The sequence below is a fragment of the Podarcis cretensis genome, assembly GCF_951804945.1.
Source record: "Podarcis cretensis genome assembly, chromosome: 7".
In the NCBI taxonomy this organism is placed as follows: Eukaryota; Metazoa; Chordata; class Lepidosauria; order Squamata; family Lacertidae; genus Podarcis; species Podarcis cretensis.
In genome coordinates this window covers 13,232,597-13,257,779 of record NC_137176.1, presented here as the reverse complement: position 1 = coordinate 13,257,779, position 25,183 = coordinate 13,232,597, and the positions used below count along the sequence as shown (strand labels likewise).

Below are 25,183 nucleotides of genomic sequence, written 5' to 3'. Positions count from 1 at the left end.
AAGGAAAGCAAAGTTCAGTTATTCTTACCCTTTGCCTGTATCACCACCACTCCAGCAGTGTTCCTGCAAGAAGGAAATATATAATCACTTTTTCCAATCAAAGTTTGTATAAAACTATCTGATAGCAATTGTTAATTGTTAATGCTTTTCGGGGAGGGGTATTAACAATATGCATGCAAGGATTCTATAGGATTCATAATATATGAAGAACAGTTCTCTGCTTCACATTTTTTAACTATTGCCATCTAATAATAATAATAAATTTTATTTATACCCCGCCCTCCCCGGCCAGAGCCAGGCTCAGGGCAGCTAACACCAGTAAAATTACAATAAAAACATAATGGGGGGGGGGAGCAATTTAAAATACAGGTTAAAATGCAATTTAAAATGCAGCCTCATTTTAAAAGTAGCCCATAGATCAAAACCATAAGGGGAGGGGAAAACACAAGGGTCAGACTGAGTCCAAACCAAAGGCCAGGCAGAACAGCTCTGTCTTGCAGGCCCTGTGGAAAGAAGTCCCACAGGGCCCTAGTCTCTTGTGACAGAGCGTTCCACCAAGTCGGGGCCAGTACTGAAAGGCCCTGGCCCTAGTTGAGACCAATCTAGCCCTGGGAAATGCCAACATTTACTGGTCAAATATGGAAATGAGAGTAGAACTCGGCAGTTGCTGAAGACCATGTTCTTTTTGAGCAGCATCAGTAAATGTCACAAGTATCTGTGTTATGATGCTTGTTTTGGAAATTTACCAATCTGCCATCATAAACAAGAAGTAAATGTCATCTTAAGGCTAAGGAAAAAGGATTACATCTGGCCAATATAATTTAGTCTTGAGATGTATTAGTAAATGTCAGGATGCCCTGCCAAAACTTGAAGAATTTCTGGTTAATGGTGTTCTGACATTTTCTGTAACAAAAATATAGGAAAAGAAGATGGCTCCTCTTCTGTTTCATTGGGCCTTGCTAATGGGAGGAGCTGTGGTCTGGATGACACATGACAATTAGCCATGATTTGTTTAAAAACTAGCTGGGGTGTTTTTTGTTGTTGTTGTTGTTGTTTTTGCCAACAAACCACAGTGTGAGCCCCATAGCTTACAGATCATGGTTTGTTTTACCATGGTTTGGCCTTATGTTTGAACTCAACAACCTTGCTTAACCATGGTTTGCTGGGCCACCTCACCCCAGTCATTTGGCAGAGACACGAGAAGAGCAACTGGAAAACAAACCACTAGTTGCAGGAGCAAGCTATGAGTTGTTTGTGAGGTAACTCATGCGTTGCTGAGCAAACCTTGGTTTGAAGGTAGTAGATTATACCGGAGATAATCCAAACATGTAAGGTCTGAAGTCTGAACAGGAGCAAAAGACTATGGTTTAAAGGGCCAAAAGGGAGGGTGTGATCAGGGTCGAGGGTCGGGTTCCAGAGAAGACAGTAGGACAAAGCAGTGTCTACTTGAGCAAGAAGCTGCTCAGACTGAGGGAGCAAGGCTTGTGCAACAATTATATAGAGAGAGCCCTTGGTCTGGCTAGACTGAAGTGCAATCTCTGGCCATTATATGGGTGAAACCGCAGTTCAACAGAGGTCAGGCCAATGATTCCTCCTGCCTGAGCTTCTGCACTGGACTCGCAGCGTCTTACACACCAGTGCAGACAGAGTGCACATTTTCAATCCAGTTTGTTTTTCTGGCATTCTGTGTGGAATGAACTATATTTTACCCCAGTCAAACACCAAAAAGTATCCTTACCTCTGGACTGCAGTCTGTTAAACATCTTAGACCAAAAGAGCTTCTCAAAATTGAAGCCTGGGGAAAAATAATAGTTATTATTATTAGACATTTATTTGTATGCCACTTTTTGTTCTTAAAGTCCCCAAACCTAAGGGCAACGAATTAAATTACAACTGCACAAAAATACATCAAAACAAGATAATACCATCAATCATACCAGCAGTATAGATCAGCAGGATCATGAGATCAGGGGATACATCTGTTGTCATTAAAACCAGAGCAAAAAAGAAGTGTCTTTTGTGTCTGCTGAAAAGAAGGGATCATGTTTGTGTGTCAGTGTGCCTGCTTCTAGAGTTCTTTAGTAAGTACTCAGGACTCACAAGTTCAATACATTGGTACCTCGGGTTACGAACAGTCCTGCTTATGAACGCTTCGGGTTATGAACTCCACAAACCCAGAAATAGGTGTCCCGGGTTGCGAACTTTGCCCCAGGATACAAACGCAATTCGCTTCCGGGGCTGCGGGAGGCCTATGTAGGGAATGCATGCCTAAAAACGCTTTGGGTTAAGAACGGATTTCCAGAACGAATTAAGTTTGTAACTCGAGGTACCACTGTAATTTCAATTAGCTTGCTGCCTGAATATGTGAGGCAGGAAGCACAATGTAGGAAGTTAGCTCCTTGTCATTTTGCTGAGCTTCTGGTGTTCTTCCAATTTAATACTTTGAAAATTATCTATTGGTAGTTTATTTCTCATGCTGCTTTAACTGGAGCTTGGAAGATACAGCAGAAAAGCGCCTGGGAAAGGGAATCAGCTTTACGCTATGTACCATGAGACAATTCCGAAGCCTTTTTCTTCCATTCTTTCTCTGGTTTGCAAATGTTCCCACAGTCCCAAAAAGCTTGGCGACCCTTACAGCAGACCCTTTGCTCTTTAACCGTCTCTTTAAGCAAAAACGTCTGTTAGGAGCAGTAATCAATGCAAGTGCAAAGCAGTCCATTTAGGAAGATCAAGCAATTAATTTGGGGGTTGGGGCTAAGAGATGATGAATGCAGCTGCTGAAATGCTGGAAGCATTCCTACTGCCAGCCCTAATAAGCATCGTTAAAGTGGAAGCATCTCATCTTCCTCCCTAAATGATAGCTTGATTCCCATCGCAGCACAAATACCTAACAAGCTGAGGCTTATTGTTCTGTTGATAGGTCTCAACACAGCCAGTTCCACAGGAGCCCACTAGAAAAGATTATGAACCATATCAGCCATTTCAGAATTCAACAAGAAACTATGACGAGTCCTTCTTTGAGGACCAAGTACATCACCGTCCTCCTGCAAGCGAGTACAATATGCATCTGGGACTTAAGTCCACCGGGAACTACGTCGACTTCTACTCGGCTGCTCGGCCCTACAGTGAACTCAATTACGAAACAAGCCACTATCCTGCATCTCCGGATTCCTGGGTTTGAGATTTGGGCAAGGAAAAAACAAAAACAAAACGGCTCCGGGAACTGTGCATGTGCATGCATACCACAAGACATTCTTTTCCTGCAAATTTAGTTTGTTAAAAGCCTGTTCCATAGGAAGGCCCTGATAACCAAGTGTGGAAAACTTTTTAAGATGCTTTTAGATGGCTAAAAGATTTGGACATTAAGCACGGGAGTGTCATTAGAAAGGGGGGAAATGTATATGTATTTCTGTATCTATATAATCCCGTCTCTCTATATATATAGATATAGAAATATATTGTGGGGAGGGGGGCAACTTTGCAGTTGGCCCTTGTATGTAGAGTGTAAAACAAATAGTGCTGTATATTGAATGTGGCTGAAGGAAAGAGGGGAAGGTGCAACAGCCGACGTAGGACCAGAGTTAAGCACAAGAAAACGAATAGTTTACAAAACCTTAAGGGGGACAGCTTCTCACACTTTGTTTCCTCTCCTCATCCATTGTGAATCTAGGCTTCAAGTTGCATTTGGGGTTCCTCTGTACAGCAAGATGTTTCTTGCCTTTTGTTAATGCATTGTTGCAAAGTATTTGATGTACATTACAGATTTAAAAGAGAGAGAAAGCGAGAGAGAGAAGTGCATTGTGTATATTACACCAATGCCACAGTGTTTCTTCATCTATGGTTCTAAATATTGCTTCAATTTCAAAACTTTGAAATATGTATGAATTTCCAGGGGGGGGGAGAGGGGTTGTTTTTTTCTTTCTTCCTTTCTTTCTTCCTTTTCTTTTCCCCAGTGCATTTTAACAAAACAAAAAAAAACCAACGGAATATTTAGCAGTATTGTTCGTTCTGATATGTGAATTTGTTTGTGGCAACTAAAAAAAAAAAAAAAGGCATTCAGCAGTTTCTGACAATTAACATTCATCATTCCACACTCCTTGTCAACGAAGTGCTTTTTCACTGCCTAAAATTTTAGATGTAGATATTTGAAATAGATTTTTTCATTTATACCAGTTTTCTTTATGATGATACAGTGTTAAAAAGAAAATAAATTACAATTGATCTGTCATCCATATTTGCTAAGAATGTCTATTTCCAAGAATCCTCCATCTAAATACACATTCTTGCTTGTGTGTGTATGTCTGTGCGCGTATGTATGTCCCCCCCACAATGTGTGCATAATATTCTGTGTGTATGTTTGTGAAGCATAAAGCGTGTTCTGTTGCAATGTTTCCAGACATGAGAGAATTCTCATCTACCTACGAAACTGGGGGGGGGGGGGGCTCTCCACAAGATACGAGACCATTTTGCACTCTCGTACACAAATACATAGACTTTCAGGCTTGCTAAGTGCAGAAGTAATCTTCGGACCAACAAGGGGTGGGGTTAGCACAGAAGCAGTTCCCAACATCTCATGCAACAGTATGAGTTGGAGAGTATCCTAGGGGTCTAACATTTTCATCTCTAGTGCAGCTAAAGCAGCAGAGTACAGCAGAAAGGGATTCCTTCCCCATTTATCCAGATAAATTGTGTGCTGTTTCCCTTTAGCAGTGCTGCTGAGGACTTGTAAGGGACTGGGGGATTGTAAAAGAGGAGAAGAAATCCTGATCCTCCTTTGCTTTAGGTTAGGTGTGAAGGACAGCCAATATCCTTAGCCAGAGGTGAGGAATTTCTGAGCAATGTCTGGCATCACTGCCCCTACAAGCTGAGAGTCCTTCCTCTCCTCCCTCCCTCCCTCCCTTCCCACCACATGTGGTCTGTCATTTTTTGAAGAAGAAAAAGAAAACAAAGAGTTTTGAGACTGTGCTACTGTGGACTGATAATCTGGCCACACTGTTCCATCTGCTATTGCCTCTGTTATTTTTTTTAATTTATATATGTATATATTAAATTTTTCTCTACAGTGGAAACTCCAGTATGTATCGCCCCTTCCTTGCAGTGAGAGCTGACTGACCATCATTGGGGATTCACGTGGTTATCCAGCCCCAAGTACGCTGCTTACTTTTCCCCCAAGGAAAGAAGGGAAAACTCAGCCATTCATCCACAAACTCCAGTGTGAGAAAATGACTGAGCGGTTCTTTGTCAAGCATTTGAATCAACAGAGCAGATTCCACTCCTGTGAGGCATCAAGATTAATGTAACTGCCCTAAATGTGAGTTAACACTCTTGGGCCATCTGCTAGGTGAGGTTCCGTGTTCATTCCCCACCCCAGAAGAAGTCAGAATGCAACAACCAATATGACAGAATGCATGGCTGAAAAGGAAATAAAGGTATATAACATTTCAGAGAGCAAACAGTAAATTGATATCTAAACAGTATCCTATCCACCATCACAACCCATGGAAAATATAGACCACTTCTGTACATTGTTTAATCTGGTGTAATATAATTAATGAAAAATTAATCATTTGACAATTGTTGGTAAGTATAAAAATATTGCAGTTCTACATTATATGGTAAGGTAAAGGTAAAGGGACCCCTGACAATTAAGTCCAGTCGCGAACGACTCTGGGGTTGCGGCACTCATCTCGCTTTACTGCCAGGGGAGCTGCCATTTGTCCACTTCCGCAGACAGTTTTTCCAGGTCATGTGGCTAGCTTGACTAAGCTACTTCTGGCAAAACCATAGCAGCGCACAAGAAACGCTGTTTACCTTCCCACCGGAGTGGTACCTATTTATTTACTTGCACGTTGGCGTGCTTTCGAACTGCTAGGTTGACAGGAGCAGGGACTGAGCAACGGGAGCTCACCCCATCGCGGGGATTCGAACCGCCGATCTTCTGATTGACATCCCCAAGAGGCTCAGTGGTATAGATCACAGCGCCATCCGCATCCCCTTGCATTGTATGGTACTCATTATCATTTACATACTGATGCAATGCACAGCCTTTTTTGGAATTATACCGCAACTACTGCAATTTAACATTTAATACCAGCAGTGTACTGGCTGCAATGCTGAACGCAGAAGGAAAATGGCCTTTGGCCAGAGTACTGGAATACAGTTATCCTTGTTGAGTCAAATTGCTTGAAGCAGATTTAAAAACACAAAAAAAGTTGGAAGAATCTGATGCTGAAGGGAACACACTACATTACTATTTGCTACAACGTACAATAACATGAAGCTACATGGCCAATATAAAATTAATCAGGATTATTTTGAGTTTCTAATAAGTGATGGTCATGTAATAGGACTTTCAGGAGTTTGTTATCCGTTGAGGTGTCAGGTTTAAGAAGCATGTGACTGGTTGAGTATTCTTAATCAATGATAATCGTTTCATCTTTGCCTGATATTTTATCACCGGAGATAAGAAAATATTTCAGAATGGCTACCTGTATTAGAGCAGAAATAAACAGATGCAGAGCTATATATTGTAATGTAGATATGGTTTGTCAGTGATCCTAGCACTGTAGTTAACTTTTCCAGGCACGCCTTTCCAATGTACAATAAGCAACCCTCTCTCCTTTTGTAGTAAACTTGGGGGGGGGGGGTGAGATGTGGAAATCTAGTTGGAGGAAGGGATCAATGGACATATGTATATGAAATATACCGTATATATCTCACACACCATGATTTTAGATACAAGTTGTTCCTATTTTCTTTATTATTAACTGGATGGAAATTAAACATGCACTTAAGCATGTAAGTTATCAAAAATTATCCAGTTTTAGAAAGCAAACGGAATGTTACTTCGCATCCGGCATAGCAGTGTCTTTGGTAACATTTCATACAGCGATCTGAGCATCACATTTTGACTTGAGTCTATTGTACATAGGAAAGAAATTTGCTTTGGATGGTGAGTGTGTGTTGATGTCCAGATGTGAAACAGTAATGCTAAGGGCCTGAGATGGCCATGCGTGCAACAAGATGGGATTTCCACTTGTTCCAGAATCAACAGCCACCTCTGTCTTGCTGCTTCCCATGCCAAAGCCCTTCAGGAGTAATGTACCGCAATGAGCTGTTGCTTTGTGCATAGCGCAAGCAAGCTGTTATGCTTGGCATCCAATTCAAACAAGCTTAGATCTCAACGCTTATTAAGTAAAGTGGTTTACAATGAAAAGCTAAGTAATATAAACAAAAGACTTTAAAAAAAAAACACTGTCGAGAACAGCAGCAGTTATATATTTCAGTTGCTGTTCCTCTTTCTGTTGGCAAGAGAACGGAATTTCTGGGCTCTGGGTGTAAAGGGACCTCTGTTGTTTCCCTAGCCAATAAGAGGACCTTCTCCAATCTCACATGGAGGACCTGAATGCAGGTTGCTGGTCCATGAGATAAAATTTAGGACCTTTTTGCTCTAGACTTCCACATTCACCCTTAACATTTGATTGGGACAAGCTTGCATTTGAACAAATGGGCATGCTGCCATCATGTCTCGTTCCATCATTACTAATAATGCATAGCATAAATACAAGCTTGACAGAGCGTGGCAAATGTAGCCTAAAGAGAAGTCACTTTCAAACTGTCCCAGTTTATGTATCCTGAAGGTTCTGGGAAGCCGGGTGTGGACTTTTAGGTGACAACATTGGCAAATGGTTTGGAAGATGGCATACCTGCCTATTGCCCACATTCCTATGTCATATAACACCATCAGAGGAGTGTTGGGCACGTTCTAAGAAGTTTGCTCTCACTGTCTGCATGAGCCCAAGAGCTGAGCTAGCACTCCACACAAAAGGAGTGTAGGACATGCTCCAGAATCCTGCAATATGCAGTGGTTCTGTTGTGCAACAGATGTTCAAGCATTTCTTGCAGTCAAAACAATAAAGGCAGAATAGAGAGTAATGTAGGGCGGGGGGAACCTCTGTCCTAAATAAAATACTGGGGGGTGGGGGTGGGTAATAAGATTTTTTTATAACTAAAATGCTAAAATAATGAGAGATGGAAGAACGGCTGTTTGGTGCAGGAAGGGCAGAAAGCCGAAGAGTTCAGATGTAGCTGTTGGACAAAATGTGCAAGTCTGAAAAAGGCTGGACATTTAAACAAGTTATTGAGGGAAAGGGGTAGATTTTCCCCTCCCTCCCGCATTTTAAAAGAAGTTGGAAAGACATAGGAAAAGGACAGCTTACGCAAGGTAGATTAGATAATCCCTAAACTTTTTATTGGTTTCCCTGACTGATTTTTTTTTTTTTTTTGCCAAAGGCCAAAAGCTGCATTATCATTGGCTTCAGATTTCCCTCCACCTTGCCCATTTTTTGTCCTGCAGTAGCAAATACTTAAGAGTAATATTTGAATATTGAAACTCCAGTAACATACCAAATCACTTTCCAGCTAGGCATACGTAAATCCTTCACACCTCCCCAGTATTTAGGGGGCTTTGCAGATGGGTAGGTGGGTCAGTCAGTTGGTTGGTCTGTTGGTTTTTCAAATGTTACCACAAACTCTTGGCTGTGTTCCCCCCCCCCCCAGCAATGTAATAACCCACATAGAAAGAGGGATTCCAAAAATGTATAAAATGTATTTGTTGTACTGTAAAAATGTTTGATTTAAACACAGACTTCATTTTAGACTCCTAATCAACTGTGTAGATCTCTATATAAAAAGCTCATTGTTTTATTAAGATGCTGTTTATGGTCTGAAAGGAATGGTTGAGCTATTATAATACTAACAAAACTGCACTACCATGAGCAATATTAAGCTTAAAAAGTGGACATTTCAAGAGTAAAATATTATTTAAACTATATTAATATTGAAAGTACATTTTGGCAATGTATAAACGCCCAAAAGTTAAAATAAATGTTGTCAAGTTAAATGGCAAAATACTACTACTACTACTACTACTACTAGTAATGAGAATCAACAGACTATACTTTTTCATTGTACATGTTGGTAGCATGTACAAAAGCTAACTTGAACTGAGATTTTCTATCAATAAATACTACTGTATTGTGGAGAGTTGCTGTTCATAGTGCAGTATGTGAAAAGCCAAAAGCAAGAAGGAATATATGCAGTGTTGAATATATACAGAAGACATGCCTCCTCGGTTCTCCATACATTTGGGACACATGCACAGACAAAATGCTGGTGTAGCACAGTGGCGAAATGTATGATCCAGGAAACCCCCGAACTTCCTAGGTCCCCTAGAAGTATGTATGTTTCTAAACTCCCATCAGCTACAGACAACAATCTAAATTCATCTGGAGGGGGTAAATTGACTACCCCTGTCTTAGGCAATCAACTCTTGGCCCCTTATTCATGCAACCTCATTAAATAGTCCATTAGCACCAATACTTCTCCCATCGTTCTAAAGAATGCTACAGAAATCTAGCATATCATTGGTCAAGATATTGAATATGTCAGAATGATACAAAGACTGTTCCATTTACTTTAGGGTTCTCTCTAGCAGCCATAATAGTGCAAACATGTTATCCCCACCCACCCTGATTTTTATCCTACCTCTTGCTCCTTTGGGGAAGCTGTTCTCCCCCAGCTAAGGTGTTTGCAGGCCAGCTCCTCTCCCAGTTTCACACAGCAGAACACAAGACGCCAGCCACTTCTTCCCCAGCAGATGTTGAAAACGAAGCATGGACAGCAATGCTCCCTGAGCAAATTTTATCCCGAGAATTGGTGCTGTTCCTGGCCAGCTGCTTCCAGTCCAGCCTGTGGCAAGGAGAAAAGGAATGGGAAAATTAGGCGCAGGAGGTATTTTCACTCCACTTAGGTCTAAGGGAAGCACCTTTGACCTGGCCCACAACCCAACACAACTGTGAAGGAATGGCCTAACCCGTCAGGAAATGTTCCTGCTGCAGAACATCTATCAACAGATACAATATGCTTTTAGGCATATACTGTGACAATGAAGAGAAGTCCTGCAAAGCAAAAATCACCAGCCTTTCTCAAACTGCAGGAAGGAAAGTATGCAAGCAAATGTGGAGGTGCTAAATCTAACACAGGTCCTTTTGGGACTTTCTCAAATTTGCAAAAGTGCCATGGGTTCTAGTCACAAAATAGCTGTCATGGATTGTGCGACATAACACAAAATGGATATGGCATAACACAAAATAACTGCTGTATCTAAACGAGCAGATAAACAGATAGAACAAAATGATGTGGGCATGACCCTGCCCCCATCAACCCACCCCATCAATGGGAGGGAAAGGCATCAGCATCAGCTACCTCTGCATGCACAGAGAAAAGCTTTTTGCACCTCTGGGAACCTGGGAACTAATAGCATCACAGAAGGCTTTAAGAGAATAGTTAGGATTCAGGGGCTGTGACAACCAGGAGCGATAGTCAAATACCAGGGATGAAAGAAGCTGTCAATTTTGGTTCGCCCACTTTCTCATTTTTCCAATATTAAAATCAGTTCTGCAGCAATATGTTTGAAAAAATCCTCATGAAAATTCATCAGCATTTCTGAATCACAGAACTATGCAATTAGAAGGCACAACAGGGGTCATCTGGTCCAAGCCCCAGCAATGCAGGAATGTTTTACTCAATGTGGTGCTCAAACCCAGTTTAAGAGGCTGACTGAGCTATCCATCATGGGCTTTAGTGCAAACTCCTCCAAATAAACATATTTTTGTATGCAGTTTTGACTAAAGTACACATTTTTGCAAGCCATTTCCTCCCAATACAACACATTTTTGTATGACGGGTTTTTTTTACTAATGTATTCATTTTTATGCACATTTTCCCCAACTATATGCACTTTGATAAACATTGGTTGGTGAACTGCATCGCAAAATTCAGACAAGTGAAATTTTCAAAAGCTAGCTGTTTCGGTTCTCATATTGTTTCAGAAAGTGGAGGTTTGATAGATTCACTTGCAAATGAAAACAAATATTAATTTATTTCCTATCCCTAGTGAAAACTAAAGAGACCTTGGTAAGGATCAAACAAAAAGGTAGGTTGCAGGATACGGATGACACAGGATAAGCATGTATTTCTTGAATTTCAGTGGGTAAAGGCAAGCAGTACTTGGTACCTTTACCTTTTGTGGGGCGGGGAACCTCACCTACTGCTTTTTGGGGAGGCTATGGAATAAATTGTTTGGATATAAATGGGGTGAGTTATGGGCTGTAGATTTAATGAAGGGTTTTCCTTCCTGTTTCCCCATAATGTGAGCAGTGGCTCAAAGGCAAATTGTGTGTCAATATGGCATCTATTAAGTGGCAGGCCCATGTTTCCTCTCACCTGCTGCAGCCAAGGAAGAAAAAAAAGGAAATGTTGGATGAGGAAGTTTAAGGATAGGAAAGCAAGTTAAGTACTTCTCTGGTTCAGATTACAACCCAGACTGGAGAAGAAATCTGGGGTCTTAAATTCTTGCCAGAAACTGCAATCAAAGATTAAAAATTGCTGAGATTCACATTGTGAGGCAGAGAATGCTGAATGTCAGGGACACTGCTAATTCTGCGGCTCACTGACAACCTTCATGAAAAATAAGAACCCACTCTCTTTTATTTCAACAAAAGCTTCCCTGACTTCTCAGCTGGTGACTGTTCTTATTTACTAATGGAAATAGGCAAGTGGTTATTTACAAGGCTGAACTAATTGCTCAAATAATTTAGAAGATCTTAGCTAAAAAAGTCTCTCCAACAAGTGGTATGAAATTGATGTACATTCAGAGATTTCTTAAGAGGCAAGCTAAGAACTGAATATGCAGGGTAATGCTGGCTAACTAGTGATCCATTAATTCTGCTAACACCATTTTCATGGGACCATAAGAAGCTGATACAATGTTCATCACACTGCCTGCAATTTCACTGTAATGTTCCTATAACTGAGTTGTGTTTTGGCAATGTTTATTAGATTACATGAAAGCGAAGGTGCCCTTTGTAAAGAAACCAGGCTCCCAGCTATCTCTCAGTTAAGAAAACAGTCTGAAAACAAAACTGTGTGATCTTGATTTCTTTTCTTTTTTTATGAATGCCTGTGGTTTATACAAGAAAAACCCAACTTAAATTTGCATATTAAAGAACTGCTTTCCTTATGTCGAAAAGAGCTGTGACTGCAATAAAGGAACATTTGATATGATCATTTGATAAAAGAAAATAAGGAAAACTAATGAACCCCAAGAGATACATTTTGCATAAGGAAAAAAGTGCCCTTTCTAAGGCAGGACATTCAGAAGAGAGATGCTCCTTATGTTCTTCTAAGAATGATCAGTCAAAGTAAATAGTGGATTGCATCACATTTTGTCGTGGGGAAGGTTCCCTTTTATTTTTGTGTTGGGAAGGTACAAAACATTAAAAGAATTGATCACAGGCATGCAAAAAGTTACCCATTGTGGGAGAAAAACCAAATCCTCGCCTTGTGTAAGCATTGTAACAATCTGCCCTGGTTGCTTCAGTTTAGACCTTGCCAAGTTAACCTGACTGTACAGGGAGAAAGAGATTTGGCTAACAGATACCAGGTGTGGCACACGAACAACTTATGAACGACTTACAGAATTTGGTACAGATCAGCATATATTTGTGTAAATACTGTGGCTAAAGGAAAGGAAAGCACTGCAATCCCGTTCCAGAAATTTCACCATGCATTGGCCAACCCATTCCCAAGAATCTCCGCTGTTGGAATGGGGCATCTGTGTCCCACCCAATATGTTGCTAGACTGCTTGGCTGCTCGGCCATTGCCTCGGCTGGCTGCAGCTGACGGAGTTTGAACAGCATCTGGAAGGCCCCCCAGCACCACAAAGATTGTGATGGTGGATCAGACAATGGGTCCAGTATTCCATCTCCAACAAAAGCCAGCCAGATGCCTTAGGAAGACCAGAAGTGTGCCCTGACACAGAAGGTGGGGCTAGTGTGGAACCCCAGCAATCAGAGGCACACTACCCTTTAATCATAGAGAAGACTTTTAGCTTGTCATAATACCTAGTAAGTCCTTTGGTAGACCTGTCTTCCATTTGTGTAATAACTTCTTTCAAGTATCCAAACAAACAGTCACTGCCACATCTAGTAGCAATGAATTATGAAAGTTAAGTATGTTAGTAATATTTCCTTTTGTTTATTATGAAATGAGTGCTGGTCAGTTTCATTGGATGGCCCTAATTTCAGTCTATGCTCTCTCTCCATACCATTTATAATCTGATCAACCTTAGTCCTATTCCCTCCCCAGTTACCAGGTAGTCATTCTCCTTTTCTAAAATAAAAGATCCCGAACGCTTGACCTGCATATAAATGAAACATCATAGAATCACAGAAACTTAGAGTTGGGTCGTCTAGCAAAAAGCTCTGCAACTTCAATCCCTTAATTTTTTTACAGTGTAGTCTCATTCATGTTTACTCAGAGGTGTGTTCAGGTGTATCTCCCACTAAAAGGTAAAGGTAAAGGTACCCCTGCCTGTACGGGCCAGTCTTGCCAGACTCTGGGGTTGTGCGCCCATCTCACTTAAGAGGCCAGGGGCCAGCGCTTTCCGGAGACACTTCCGGGTCACGTGGCCAGCGTGACATCGCTGCTCTGGCGAGCCAGAGTCGCACACGGAAACGCCGTTTACCTTCCCGCTGGTAAGCGGTCCCTATTTATCTACTTGCACCCGGAGGTGCTTTCGAACTGCTAGGTTGGCAGGCGCTGGGACCGAGCAGCGGGAGCGCACCCCGCCGCAGGGATTCAAACCGCCGACCTTTCAATCGGCAAGTCCTAGGCGCTGAGGCTTTAACCCACAGCGCCACCTGCGTCCCGTATCTCCCACTAGTAAGTGAATTTAGAATTGTAGCCTTCCTCTGGGAGTTAGTCTTGGAGAATTACTTCCGAGGAATCATGTGGAAGATTGCACTGTTAGTTGCCCCTTTCAGTACCTTCTCCAACTCTGTTATGACCTTGCTGAGCTGGGGTGATCGGAATCGTGCACAACTTTCTAAATATGACTACATCTTAGATTAATATAATTTGTTGTTGGCATCCGTCTGTCTCAAGAGACAATGGAGGAGTGTGCCATCAGGGGTAAAATGAATCTGTTGGATAGTTACAGCACCTGCTGTGGCTGAGAGAGCAGTATCACTGTGATATATGCTTTTTTGTCAATCCCATTGTTTCTTAAATAGCACAATAATAAGCATTTTATGACTATTACCTGCTTAATTGCCAAGGTGGATTCAAAGTGGTTTACAGGTATAAAACCAGTTATAAAGAAATACAAATACACATACCTAAAATACACAATAAAAGAATTCCATCAAAACATTAACATAAATATCTACAATTAAAATGTGTGCTAATGCAAGTCCATTCAAACAGTATAAGACTTAAAAACAGTTTCGATATAATAAATATGGAGGTTTAGGTCACGAGATCTGATATTTCCAGAGTTTTAAGTAGGGATGAGTAAAAATTACACATTTTCCAAGTTTTCTCCCCCACAGGGGTCCACTCTTCCCCTTTCGAGGACACTTTTAAATAGTTCAATCAAATTTCATTCTTTTGAAGCACAAGTTTTGATTGAACACTTCTATGCTCAGCCTACTGAAATAATTATTCCGTGCCTTGTTAACACAATGTTCTCCTATTCCCTATGTGGTATCAGATTGTGTGTGTGTGTGTGTGTGTGATGCCTTTTCTTACATGGTATCTAATTAGCCCTGTGAGCAAACCGGCAGTGAATCCAGATCATGTGTTATGCACACACCAAAAGTCTGATAACACAAAGAAGGATGGAAACTGCTGTCAAGAAAGCAGTTTTAAATCAACCACCATTTATTTTGAGAAACGATTACCAAACTCCTATGTTTCTTAGCCCCTAAATATGCAAATGTTGAGATGAAAATTAAGAAAGGAAAGCCACCAAAACTCATACAGGTCTAATTTTATTTAAAAAGTATACCAACATTTTCCCACTTATAGCCAAAGCTTTTTTAAAAATAAAAAAATCCAGGTAGCTCTTGTATATGTACTGCTAACCAAAATTCCTTTCAGCAGGAACAATAAAAAGGAAATGAGTCAATATGGCTTCCTGCAGCAGTATACAACCCTACGATGTCCCTATTTTCATTAGAGAAATGTTGGGAGGTACGTCCATATTTCAAAGGCGTAACTGATGTCCGGAGGGAATTTCTGAAATGCGGCAAGTCAATTGTGTCCTGGCGACCCTATGATAGTACATAACCAAAGCCAAGTTACAGACCACTAAGAATCCACAGGGAGACAGCATAGATTTCAGAGAATCGTAAGGAAGCACAAAGCTTACATGGCCAGCATTCATCACAGCCGTCTTAGAAAGGCCTTCAATAATAGCTTTCAGCAGTGGCCTTCTTAAATGTACAATCCCTTCCCACATTAACTCTGTGGTGTCAGTGCTGCCACAGCACGGCTATTTCCTATGCGGTAAATGGAAGATCAAACCGAAAAACACTTTACCCCATTACCCGGTTCAGGCCTTCAGACACGGCCTTCATAGTGCAGGAAGCAATCAGTTTTCTAGTGACTCCAAAAAGACATGAAGGGGCCCTTCGATGAAGCGGTGCTGAAATTAAACTGATAACGTCCCACTCAGGAAATGAAACAGGAAGCTATCAGGAGACAAGAGTAGCAATGCAGAGAGGCAAAATAATAATATATCAGTTTCAAGCATCATGTGGAATAATTGTCAGATGTGTAATGAATCATCAGGGCTTCAAAGCAACAGCTGCATGAGCTGGTACTATGCTTACTCTTCTCATTACACAGCTGCGTACGACCCAAGAGCCCTGAGGTCTCTTAAGGGCAGAGGCACTGCCTTGCTGGGGAGGGATAGCAATTCTAGTCCCAGAGGGCACTGCCTGCTATTGCTGCTCTCCTATCAGTTCTTCACCCTCCACTGGCATCAGAAGCAGAGGAAGCGGTGAGAAGGAAGATATATTTGAGGCACAATAACCAAGGAGGGAAGGGACGCGGGTGGCGCTTTGGGTTAAACCACAGAGCCTAGGACTTGCCGATCAGAAGGTTGGCAGTTCGAACCCCCACAACAGGGTGAGCTCCCGTTGCTCTGTCCCAGCTCCTGCCAACCTAGCAGTTCAAAAGCACATCAAAGTGCAAGTAGATAAATAGGTACCGCTCTGGCAGGAAGGTAAACGGTGTTTCCGTGCACTGCTCTGGTTCTCCAGAAGCTGCTTAGTCATGCTGGCCACATGACCCGGAAGCTGTACGCCGGCTCCCTCGGCCAATAAAGCGAGATGAGTGCTGCAACTCCAGAGTCGGTCACGAATGGACCTAATGGTCAGGGGTCCCTTTACCTTTAACCGAGGATAAAAGGTTAAGGCCACATTCAGAGGCAGGGACTTGTTAGTCCCAAATTCTGGTTCAGAATGGGACCTTGCACTTCCTTCAGTTTGGCTTGGATCAGGATGGCCATATGAATTTTACAATTTTAACAAATTAATAAAAAAAATATTTTTTTTAAAAAAGAAGGAAAACTCTGATCCTAAACCTCCACCGCCTTGCAGGAAATCTTCAAGAGAAGAAAAGGCTAAAGCTAAGAAGTAAACCCTACAGGAATCTGGTGTGGGGTCTTCTAAGAAGGTTGACTTCACCTCCGGAGGCGCACCCCATTGTCTCTCAAGGCTGACGGATGCCAACTATTGCATTTCACCTGATCTTTAAAAATGAATCCTGATGTGGTTTTTTGCAAGGGCAAATTTAGAAGTTGGTGGGCAAAAGCAAGCAGCTTGAGAGATAGGCAGTATCTGATTTAGCATGTCTGAGAAATATTCCCTTCCTCCTCTGACATTTCTTTCTAAAGAGAATTTCTGATTACAGTAGTAATTTCTGTGGAACTAGAAGATGGTCTGGGATTTCCATAAACCAGTTGTTAATTTTAAGGGGAGATTATAGATGTTCACTTGAGAGTTAGAAACAAAACACTTTTTCTTGCAGGTTGAAAACATCAGTGCTCAAAGTGGTTGAAGTACTTCCAATTTTAGGACATGAACAGTATACAGCTGGTTATCATTAAGAACATTTCAAGTCAAATTGTAGTAGTAGTATAGTATAATAGGTGACTCCAAAGCCAATAAATTAATAACCCATCCTCAAAAACATAGGCAATTTGTGGAAGCAGCAAGAACTCCCTACATTGGAAGACTGGAGAATAAAAATGGTAGAATTTGTGGAGTTGGCGAAGGAGAGGGGAGAATCAGGAATCGACCAGAAGAAAAATATCAAAAGGACTGGAGCAAATTTATTTATTATTTGAAAGAAAACTATACTCATTTAAAAACCTTTGTAGCATTAACATGAAATGTTTGGTAATGTGAAATTATGATGCTGATTTATAAATAAGAATGTGATTTCTTAAGGTGATTATAGATAAAGAAGTGATTATGGGAATGCAAAAGATATGTTATAGGCCAGGGGTCTGCAACCTTTAAGACAAAAAGAGCCACTTGGACCCGTTTCCGAAGAAAAAAAAACTGGGAGCCGCAAAACCATTGCGACATTTAAAACAAATATAACACTGCATATATTGTTTCTTACCTTAATGTCCCATCTGACAGCGGGCGGGAAGGTGGCGTCGGGACGGTGCGTGACTAAAGCACGCACTGCCCCCATGCGACGTCACAGCCAGTACAGCGCCCACCACAGTGGGGAGTGTCGGGGCGCACAATGCGCCTCCTCCCCTCGCTAGTATCCGCCCCGGAGCCGTGGCAAAGGTGTAAAAGAGCCACATGCGGCTCCGGAGCCGCGGGTTGCAAACCCCTGTTATAGGCTATAGAGATGTCAGAAAGAGAGGTAGAAGGAAGTCAAAGCTCACTTTGAGCAAATAAGATGTTGTGAATATGTGTATTGAATTAAAATGAAATATGGAAAAATTCAATAAAAAAATTATGTTTTAAAATAAATAAATAAAAATAAACACTGATTATACCAAAAGGCCTTTTTAAAAATTTTATTGTCTTTTTTTTAAAAAAAAAAAAAAACCCGCCCTCCTTATTCTCTGAGAAGATTTAAGGCAGTTAACAGATCAGTAATAAAAAGAGTGAAGCCAAGCACCATATCCAGAAAAAAAAGAAAACCACCACACAGTAATGCCACATGAAACCACATCAATGGTAATAGTGCTGGACCCATAAGCATCACAGAGTAGTATCATCTGCCTAAATAACCAGTAAAACATATTTATTTGACCCTGGTCATAGCCACTGTAACGCCACACACCACATTGGCCACACCACACTGGCTCTCGACGGGCACAGAAGAAAAAAAGGACTTTCTTTAAAAAAAGAAAGTGCACTATCAGTGATACTCCAACAGTAATGGTCATTCTTTTAACTTTCTAGTCTCTCTCTCATGCACCACAGCAATTGCTCTGTAACCAGCACCAACCACCGCAGCGATTTTCAAGTCACATGAATATATAATGATGGAAGTTACCACATGACAGTGTGGCTACATATTTCTCTGTTATCTGAGGAACATAGATCCCTTCAAGAATCAAGTCTCAAAATTACCACAACAGTGGGTTGCTTGGTTGTTGTTTTTTTTACAAGTACATACATGCATATTGCCCAACCTGTTCTGGAATCATCTGGATTTGTTCACTCTCCTCCACCCCAAATATTTATTTCACTTTAGCTCACAGGCTCTCAAATGGCTTCCTGATTTAAGCCCTCCTCTGTGCAGGGGTTGAAAGAGTCATAAATCACGATGGATTCGGTGAGGGTTGACAGTGCTCACAAAATCCAATCAGAAGCAGGCAATATCCTCTGCCTTCTCAACCTGAGAAGGTGTTTTCTTTTTTTTCTTTTTTTTTTTAAAAAAGCTACCTTAGCTCTAATAGAAAGACGGCCCATGAAAGCAGCTTATCATTTCTGAGACATCCAGAGCTTCCAGGCTAACCAAGTAATACTTTTCTGTGACAACCCAAGTGTATTGTACTAACAATCATAAACATACTTCAGCTGCAATCAATTTTCACCAGAAATTTTGGAAATCTTAGTCTTTCGACCACAGGCTGAGGATTTGTTACACTCCATTTTAGGGAAAAAATGGACTTTTGCTTCAGTGATTTGCCTTTTATTACTTTATATGCTGCCATATTATCTAGTTTGGCCTGGGGAGGGGGGGGTTGGGAGATATTCTCTCTCTCCCTGTAAGACCGCAATGCTATTCACCCAGCTATAGTTAAAGGTCTGTCAGTTTTCCCATTATATGCCTCCATTATCAAGGCTTTATAACTCAACCCTCAAATGTCAATCCTATCTGATAGGTGCCAAAAAAGCATTTGACCTCATGAAGGATTACGTGATGGCGAATGATCCATTAAATTCTTTGTAAGCCGGAAGCCAGGTTCAAGCCCTTCTTAAGGGATTTATTTAAAGGTAAAATATTAATATTTATGAGTACAGTATTCAGTTCTATCGCTAAAGCAGTTTAATGTAACAACAGTATTTTGGGGATACAAGAATCATCTGATGCTACAAGGTCTTTTTTTGTTGTCTGACCACTTCTAAGCCAACATATATCTCACAGCCAGGCCAAGTCGTAGCATAGCATTTTACACATAGGAGACTTAGGTAATTTACATAGCCAGCTAAATTCAGTTTAGCTTGTTGTTGTTGTTTAGTCGTTTAGTTGTGTCCGACTCTTCGTGACCCCATGGACCAGAGAACGCCAGGCACTCCTGTCCTCCACTGCCCCCCGCAGCTTGGTCAGACTCATGCTGGTAACCTTGAAAACACTATCCAACCATCTCGTCCTCTGTCGCCCCCTTCTCCTTGTGCCCTCCATCTTTCCCAACATCAGGGTCTTCTCCAGGGAGTCTTCTCTTCTCATGAGGTGGCCAAAGTACTGGAGCCTCAGCTTCACGATCTGTCCTTCCAGTGAGCACTCAGGGCTGATTTCCTTCAGAATGGAGAGGTTTGATCTTCTTGCAGTCCATGGGACTCTCAAGAGTCTCCTCCAGCACCATAATTCAAAAGCATCAATTCTTCGGCGATCAGCCTTCTTTATGGTCCAGCTTTAGCTACCACCATTTAACTCCATATGAAACCACAGGAAGCAGTATCTGAGGCAATTGTTCCGCAACATACCCAAGACAAATTATTTGCTATCTTTTTTTCCCATCAGTGATTATGCAGGAATTTTTACCACAATGGGAATAGCAACTAATATAATTATGCAGATAAATTACCTTTATTTACATAATTTGCTATTAAATTTTCTGACAAATCTGTTGGCTGGGATGAGGGTGGAGGGATAGAATTTAATGGGGTGTTGTTCCATTATGATTTGTAAGTCCCCTGGGGCAGAGGCCTATCATGCCTTGGTGGTTGTTATTGTTTGTAAACCACCATGCAAATAGTTGGCTGGGGGGGTGTGGTGGGGGTGCAATTGTATGCAGGGGATATGTAAGCATCCAGGAAATATTTGTCTGCAAATATTTTCATCAAAACAGGGAGAAAGGCAGATAAGATAGTGAGAATTCTTCAGCCTTGATAAGCGACAAAATAATGCTGAATCTAAAATGGCATCTTCAAACTATTTGTAAAGCAGATTATGTAGCTTTTGCCTTTGGTGTTAGCCCACTGAACAGGCCTACGTAATCGTATATAAAGAGGGCATGTTCTGCCTGAATATGTAGCACCCTACTTGTGGTTAACGCTTAGCTGGAATGAAATATTCAACGCAGCAATAGAGAAATTAAAATAATTTATTTGTCACACAAATAAATGATAGGCACAGTGGTATATGGTTACCAAAGCTCTGCCCACTCCAGCCCTGATGGCCAGCACTTATATTTCCTTAACCCAGCCCTCTTGCTCCTCCTTTGGCTGCCTCTGTCCAATCAGCCTGCTTGAAATTCCTATTGGCTGTTTACTAGAACCAATCATAAAAGATACACCCATTTCCTATTACCTTTTATGGGAGACAAAGAGCTATATTTCTTTCTATCCATAAATGGCAGAATATCTTACATTTGCCTCGACAAGGCACCTTAATTACCAGATCACCTTTTGCCCCTGTTGCCCCTGCATTCCAAAACAAATGGCTAAAACAGATGGCTCATGGTATTAAGTTCTATCTAAACAGAGATCTTACTATTTACCAACTCTTAGTGTTTTTGCAGCTTGATTGTATTCTGTAATATGTAGGGTCAGTGTAACCTTTGCTCCCAGCCTGTATTTCCCTTTTATGACTTTGAGAAACTTGTCTCCTGCTTCTGCTATAAATCAGGGGGGCCCTTGTCCAGGAGGATAAACAACTGCCAAAGTACTTAGCTAGCTGCTTTTCTGCCTGGCAGGAAACATACTAATATATCTTTAAGCTCATTTTAAAATACAGGCCTTGATCAGATGCCTCAAATATACCAACAGCCAATTTTGATTCTCTCTTAAGATAGTTCGTTGAAGGTCATTACTGTTTTTTCCCAATTTTTAACTTTCACAGCATTGTAATAAGGTCACAGATTCAAAAGAGGAGAAGCGTTGCTGTACATTATTAATGATCCCTGCAGAGGTAAGTACAATGAAAGAAACGATTTGCTGAAATTCTGTGTATTTTCAAAGATAAAGGAGGTTAAGAGATATACTCAAGCTACTCTCTTACGTGAAAGGAAACATCAGTTAACATCCATCTTACCATAAAGGAGTTGTTTCTTGCAGGTTTCGAGTCTCAGCATTAATCTAAAGAATTTGTGCTGAAAATAAAAATGGTTTGCCAGTGCTTGGGAACCTGTGGCCCATAAGCCTAATTAGCCTCCCCAGGGCCTGCAAGGCCATTTTAAGTTAATCTCACCCACCTGCCAAATAATGCCAGGCACAGGACAGTTAAAGGGGTCTTTGGTTTCTGATTGCAGCATAAAACCGAAGACAAGCCCTCTTCAAAAGGAAAAGGCAGCAAAGGCCTCTCTGATCTGCACTCTTAGACCAGAGATAGGCCTTTTGCCAACTCAACAGGAAAAGGTATTATTTCACCTCACCCCACTGTTGGGGTGGGTAGAAATGCTGCCTTTTACTCTTAAGAAGGAGGCATGGGCTTTCTCAGTTGATTAGAGCATGGTGCTGATAACACCAAGGTTGCAGGTTTGACCCCCTTATGGGACACCTACATATTCCTGTATCGCAGGGGGTTGGACTAGATGATCCTCAGGGTCCCTTCCAGCTCTGCAGCTCTATGATCTTAGTTCTGTGATGCTTAGTGCAAAGATCAGAGATAAAACATACCTCTGACTCTTTCTTTAGAACAAGCTTTCCCAAACTTTGGTCTGCAGCTGTTTTGGGACTACAATTCCCATCATCCCTGACTACCTAGGGATGATGGGAGTTGTAGTCCAAAAACTGCTGGAGACCCAAGCTTAGGAAACCCTGCTTTAGAGGAATTTTATTGTATGTTTGGTGTGTGTGAGAGTGTGTGTCTGTTGTATGAATATGTAATTTCATGCATGCAGGAAGAGATTGCTGTGTGGCTGGTCCTGGGATAGCTAAGGCTGTGTACACAGCATACATTTAAAGCATATGCGCCCTGCCCAAGCCACAGTTTCCAAAATCCTTAACCAAATACAGTCCCTATGATTCTATGGGGAAGTCCTTCAAAGGTATGCTGTGTGTAAGCAGCCTCAGGCAAGGTCTGAGCTAGGTACTTCCTGGCTCCTACACTAACTATTCTGGGGGCTAAATTGTTGGGAAATAACCGGTGAATACCAATTAATCCTGAAGTCCCATATGTGTGGGGAACTACAAAGAAAAAAACAAACGGCTGACTTCCTGAACTAAAGAAAAACTGTGTGGGGCTTGACTCAGTCTTTAGCCAAAACAGCCCCCAGTAAAGTTTAAAACACAGTATTTGCAATGCAGGGAAAATATAGGTTGTTAGATCTGTAGATGTCCCAGAAATAAGTGTTTACAATGTGCTCCCCTTGCCTCTGCCTCTCTCTGAAAAACCACAAACTTCAGAAAGTTTGAATGCTCTACTTACAGTAATGAGAGGTCTCACTCAGGCAGCAGAAACAACACAGGCAAAAGCCACTTCAGTACAAAATACAAAAAGGATCTTCAAACACAGAGTCTGGGCTAGCCAGCTCCAGCCTTGTGCATGCGGTTAGTTACATGGTTCAAACAAAAGAGGAAAAGAGAGAGGAACAGGAAGCAGGCAATACTAATCTGGTGGGCAAAATTGCAATGAGCAATTCAGAAGACAGGTATACAAGGTCTTTTGGACACCCAAGACTGTCTCCCCATGTTTAGCTAAACCCCTGAACATCTTACAACTATCCAGACCAAGCTAGGCCATTTCCATTGGGTGTGGGGGCACTTAATGTGCAGTGAATCTGGCTATTGCAATAAAACACTGTATTTTGCTTTCCAGCATTGCAATTAAATAACCCATCTGCTTGTTTGGATCTAACGCGTGGAGTGTTGACATTCGTGTGGACATCTGTTTGAGAATCCTGGTGGGCACAGAGTGGTAGTTCCAGCTGTGTAAAGATGGTAATGGCACAAAGGTTATCCTTTCCCCCTGAGACACAGAGCTGCAGCATAACTAGGACATAAGGCATGACAGATTGCTGGAGAAGCAAATTTAATGTAGCCGAGTTGGAAATTGACATCATTAAGCAGTCTTTCAACATGGCAATCAACATATTTGCTGTTTAAAAGAGGAGAACATTTTCAGCATTGCTTAGCGGTGTGGGGTCATTACTCTTTTAATCTCCGAAAATATTCCAGTAAGGAATATATTTATTTCATGTCTGCCGGATGATAAAAGACACATTACATCCATTCCATACATTCAAAGCACTATGATACCCCTCTCAACAGTCCCGACTGGATTCTGGGAGTTGTAGTTTGTTAAGGGTGCTGAGAGTTCATCAGAGACACCTATTCTGTTCTGCTCTGGAGCCAACTGATGATTCCCAGGTAAGATCCTCCCCTTATTGTGTGGGGACCTGACCTACCTGACCTGATCACCTTGGCAACGCCTCCCCAGGCAGGATTGGGCAACTGGCTGAGGTAGGCGGAGACCTCCAGGCATCCCACCTGGGGAAGGTGAAGCTGAGCCTGTGCTAATGGTGCCACATAGGGTCCAGGGGGCTGCGCACAACCACGCAAAGGGCGCCCCCCATTTAATGTGGGGAGCGGTCATTCCCAAAGTGGTTTACCTATCAATTGCTCTTCACAGGGAAGTCTGTAAATTGTAACTCTGTGACTCTAACTCTGTAGCTCAGACTCCAAATTTTGGAGGGTCCTTAGGCAAGTCCCCTCCCCTGGTCCCCACTCCCTTGTTGAGTACTACCTCTTCACTGCCATGATCACCATTTTATTCTCATTCTCTTCTCAGCATTGCTACCACCAGCACCTCCATGGCCTTTTCCTCAACCACTGTTGACTGGTCCAGACCAAGAGGTGGTTGTGCTGGAATCCTGAAAGCCAAGACACAAATTCGGGGCGTGTACTCTTTGGTGAGAGAACCCCAGCACAGATTTAACATCACAAAACATGCAGCAAAGAAAAGCATGGAAATAAAGGCTTGTAAAACCTTTAAAATGTGCCCTTCGTCCGAGTCCCAAAATATCCCCAAGCTATCCCATTTCCCTAGCATAGAGACAGACCACACTTTGTCTAAGTCGTAAAATGGTCTACTTACAAAACTCTTCAAAGGTCAGCAGCCAGGAAAGATGCACAGACAGTGAAAATGTTGCTTAGCTATAAAATGTAAAAGTTTCTAAACTACTGGTATAGAGAAAAACTCTAGTTTCAGTCTCCATTTTCCTTCTCTTACAGAGCTCCTTACCTACTGAAGTCCACATGGATAATGAGAGATAGAAACGCCTTGGTGACCCACTTCCTCTCAAGGTGGGAAGTGATGACGTATGCTAAGCCTGGCAGGACAGCTTAGTCTATGGTTTTAACCCCTTCGTGTACTAATTGGATTCAAACATGCTAGAGTTATATGAGCCTGGAACCCTACATGTCAAGTAAGCAAGTAGTTGCAACAGTGAAGAAGCAGCAGAGATCTACAGAACTCTTGGCAGCGAGCCCCCTGATAGTATAGATCAGGGATGTCCAACAGGTCATTTGGGATCGACTGGTCGATCCCCGGAAGGTTGCAGTCGATTGCTGTCAATCACGGGCTCATTTCCCTTTGCTTTTGCCTAAGAGCACCTGGCCCGGCCCCGTCTCC

At 41.8% G+C, this 25,183-nt stretch overlaps 1 protein-coding gene and 2 long non-coding RNA genes across 14 annotated transcripts in view; 2 read left to right on the top strand and 1 right to left on the bottom strand.

Annotated features, from left to right (window-relative positions):
• CTNND2 (catenin delta 2) overlaps positions 1–5,069 on the top strand; it is a 528,002-nt gene extending 522,933 nt beyond the window's left edge. For 5 of the 7 annotated variants that reach the window (XM_079984908.1, XM_079984909.1, XM_079984910.1 and 2 more), the window contains one exon: positions 2,921–5,069. In XM_079984908.1, coding sequence (XP_079841034.1) covers positions 2,921–3,181 — 261 coding nt within the window. In that variant the 3' untranslated portion in view covers positions 3,182–5,069. The remainder of the gene's footprint in view (positions 1–2,920) is intronic. The other 2 variants (XM_079984912.1, XM_079984913.1) reach the window with 1 other exon arrangement.
• LOC307220944 lies at positions 30–25,183 on the bottom strand. 5 transcript variants are annotated; one of them, XR_013841180.1, is made up of 4 exons: positions 24,647–25,183; positions 9,547–9,750; positions 1,739–1,795; positions 30–63 (listed from the first exon to the last, which is right to left on the bottom strand). It is a non-coding gene; the product is annotated as an uncharacterized lncRNA (long non-coding RNA). The 5 variants fall into 5 exon arrangements; XR_013841181.1 differs by lacking the exon at positions 24,647–25,183 and adding an exon at positions 22,979–23,322; XR_013841182.1 differs by lacking the exon at positions 24,647–25,183 and adding an exon at positions 21,804–22,159.
• LOC307220953 lies at positions 18,644–24,546 on the top strand. Of its 2 annotated transcripts, none has more exons than XR_013841203.1 (5): positions 18,644–18,718; positions 19,272–19,383; positions 21,452–21,520; positions 23,369–23,490; positions 24,341–24,546. It is a non-coding gene; the product is annotated as an uncharacterized lncRNA (long non-coding RNA). The 2 variants fall into 2 exon arrangements; XR_013841204.1 differs by lacking the exon at positions 18,644–18,718 and adding an exon at positions 18,750–18,904.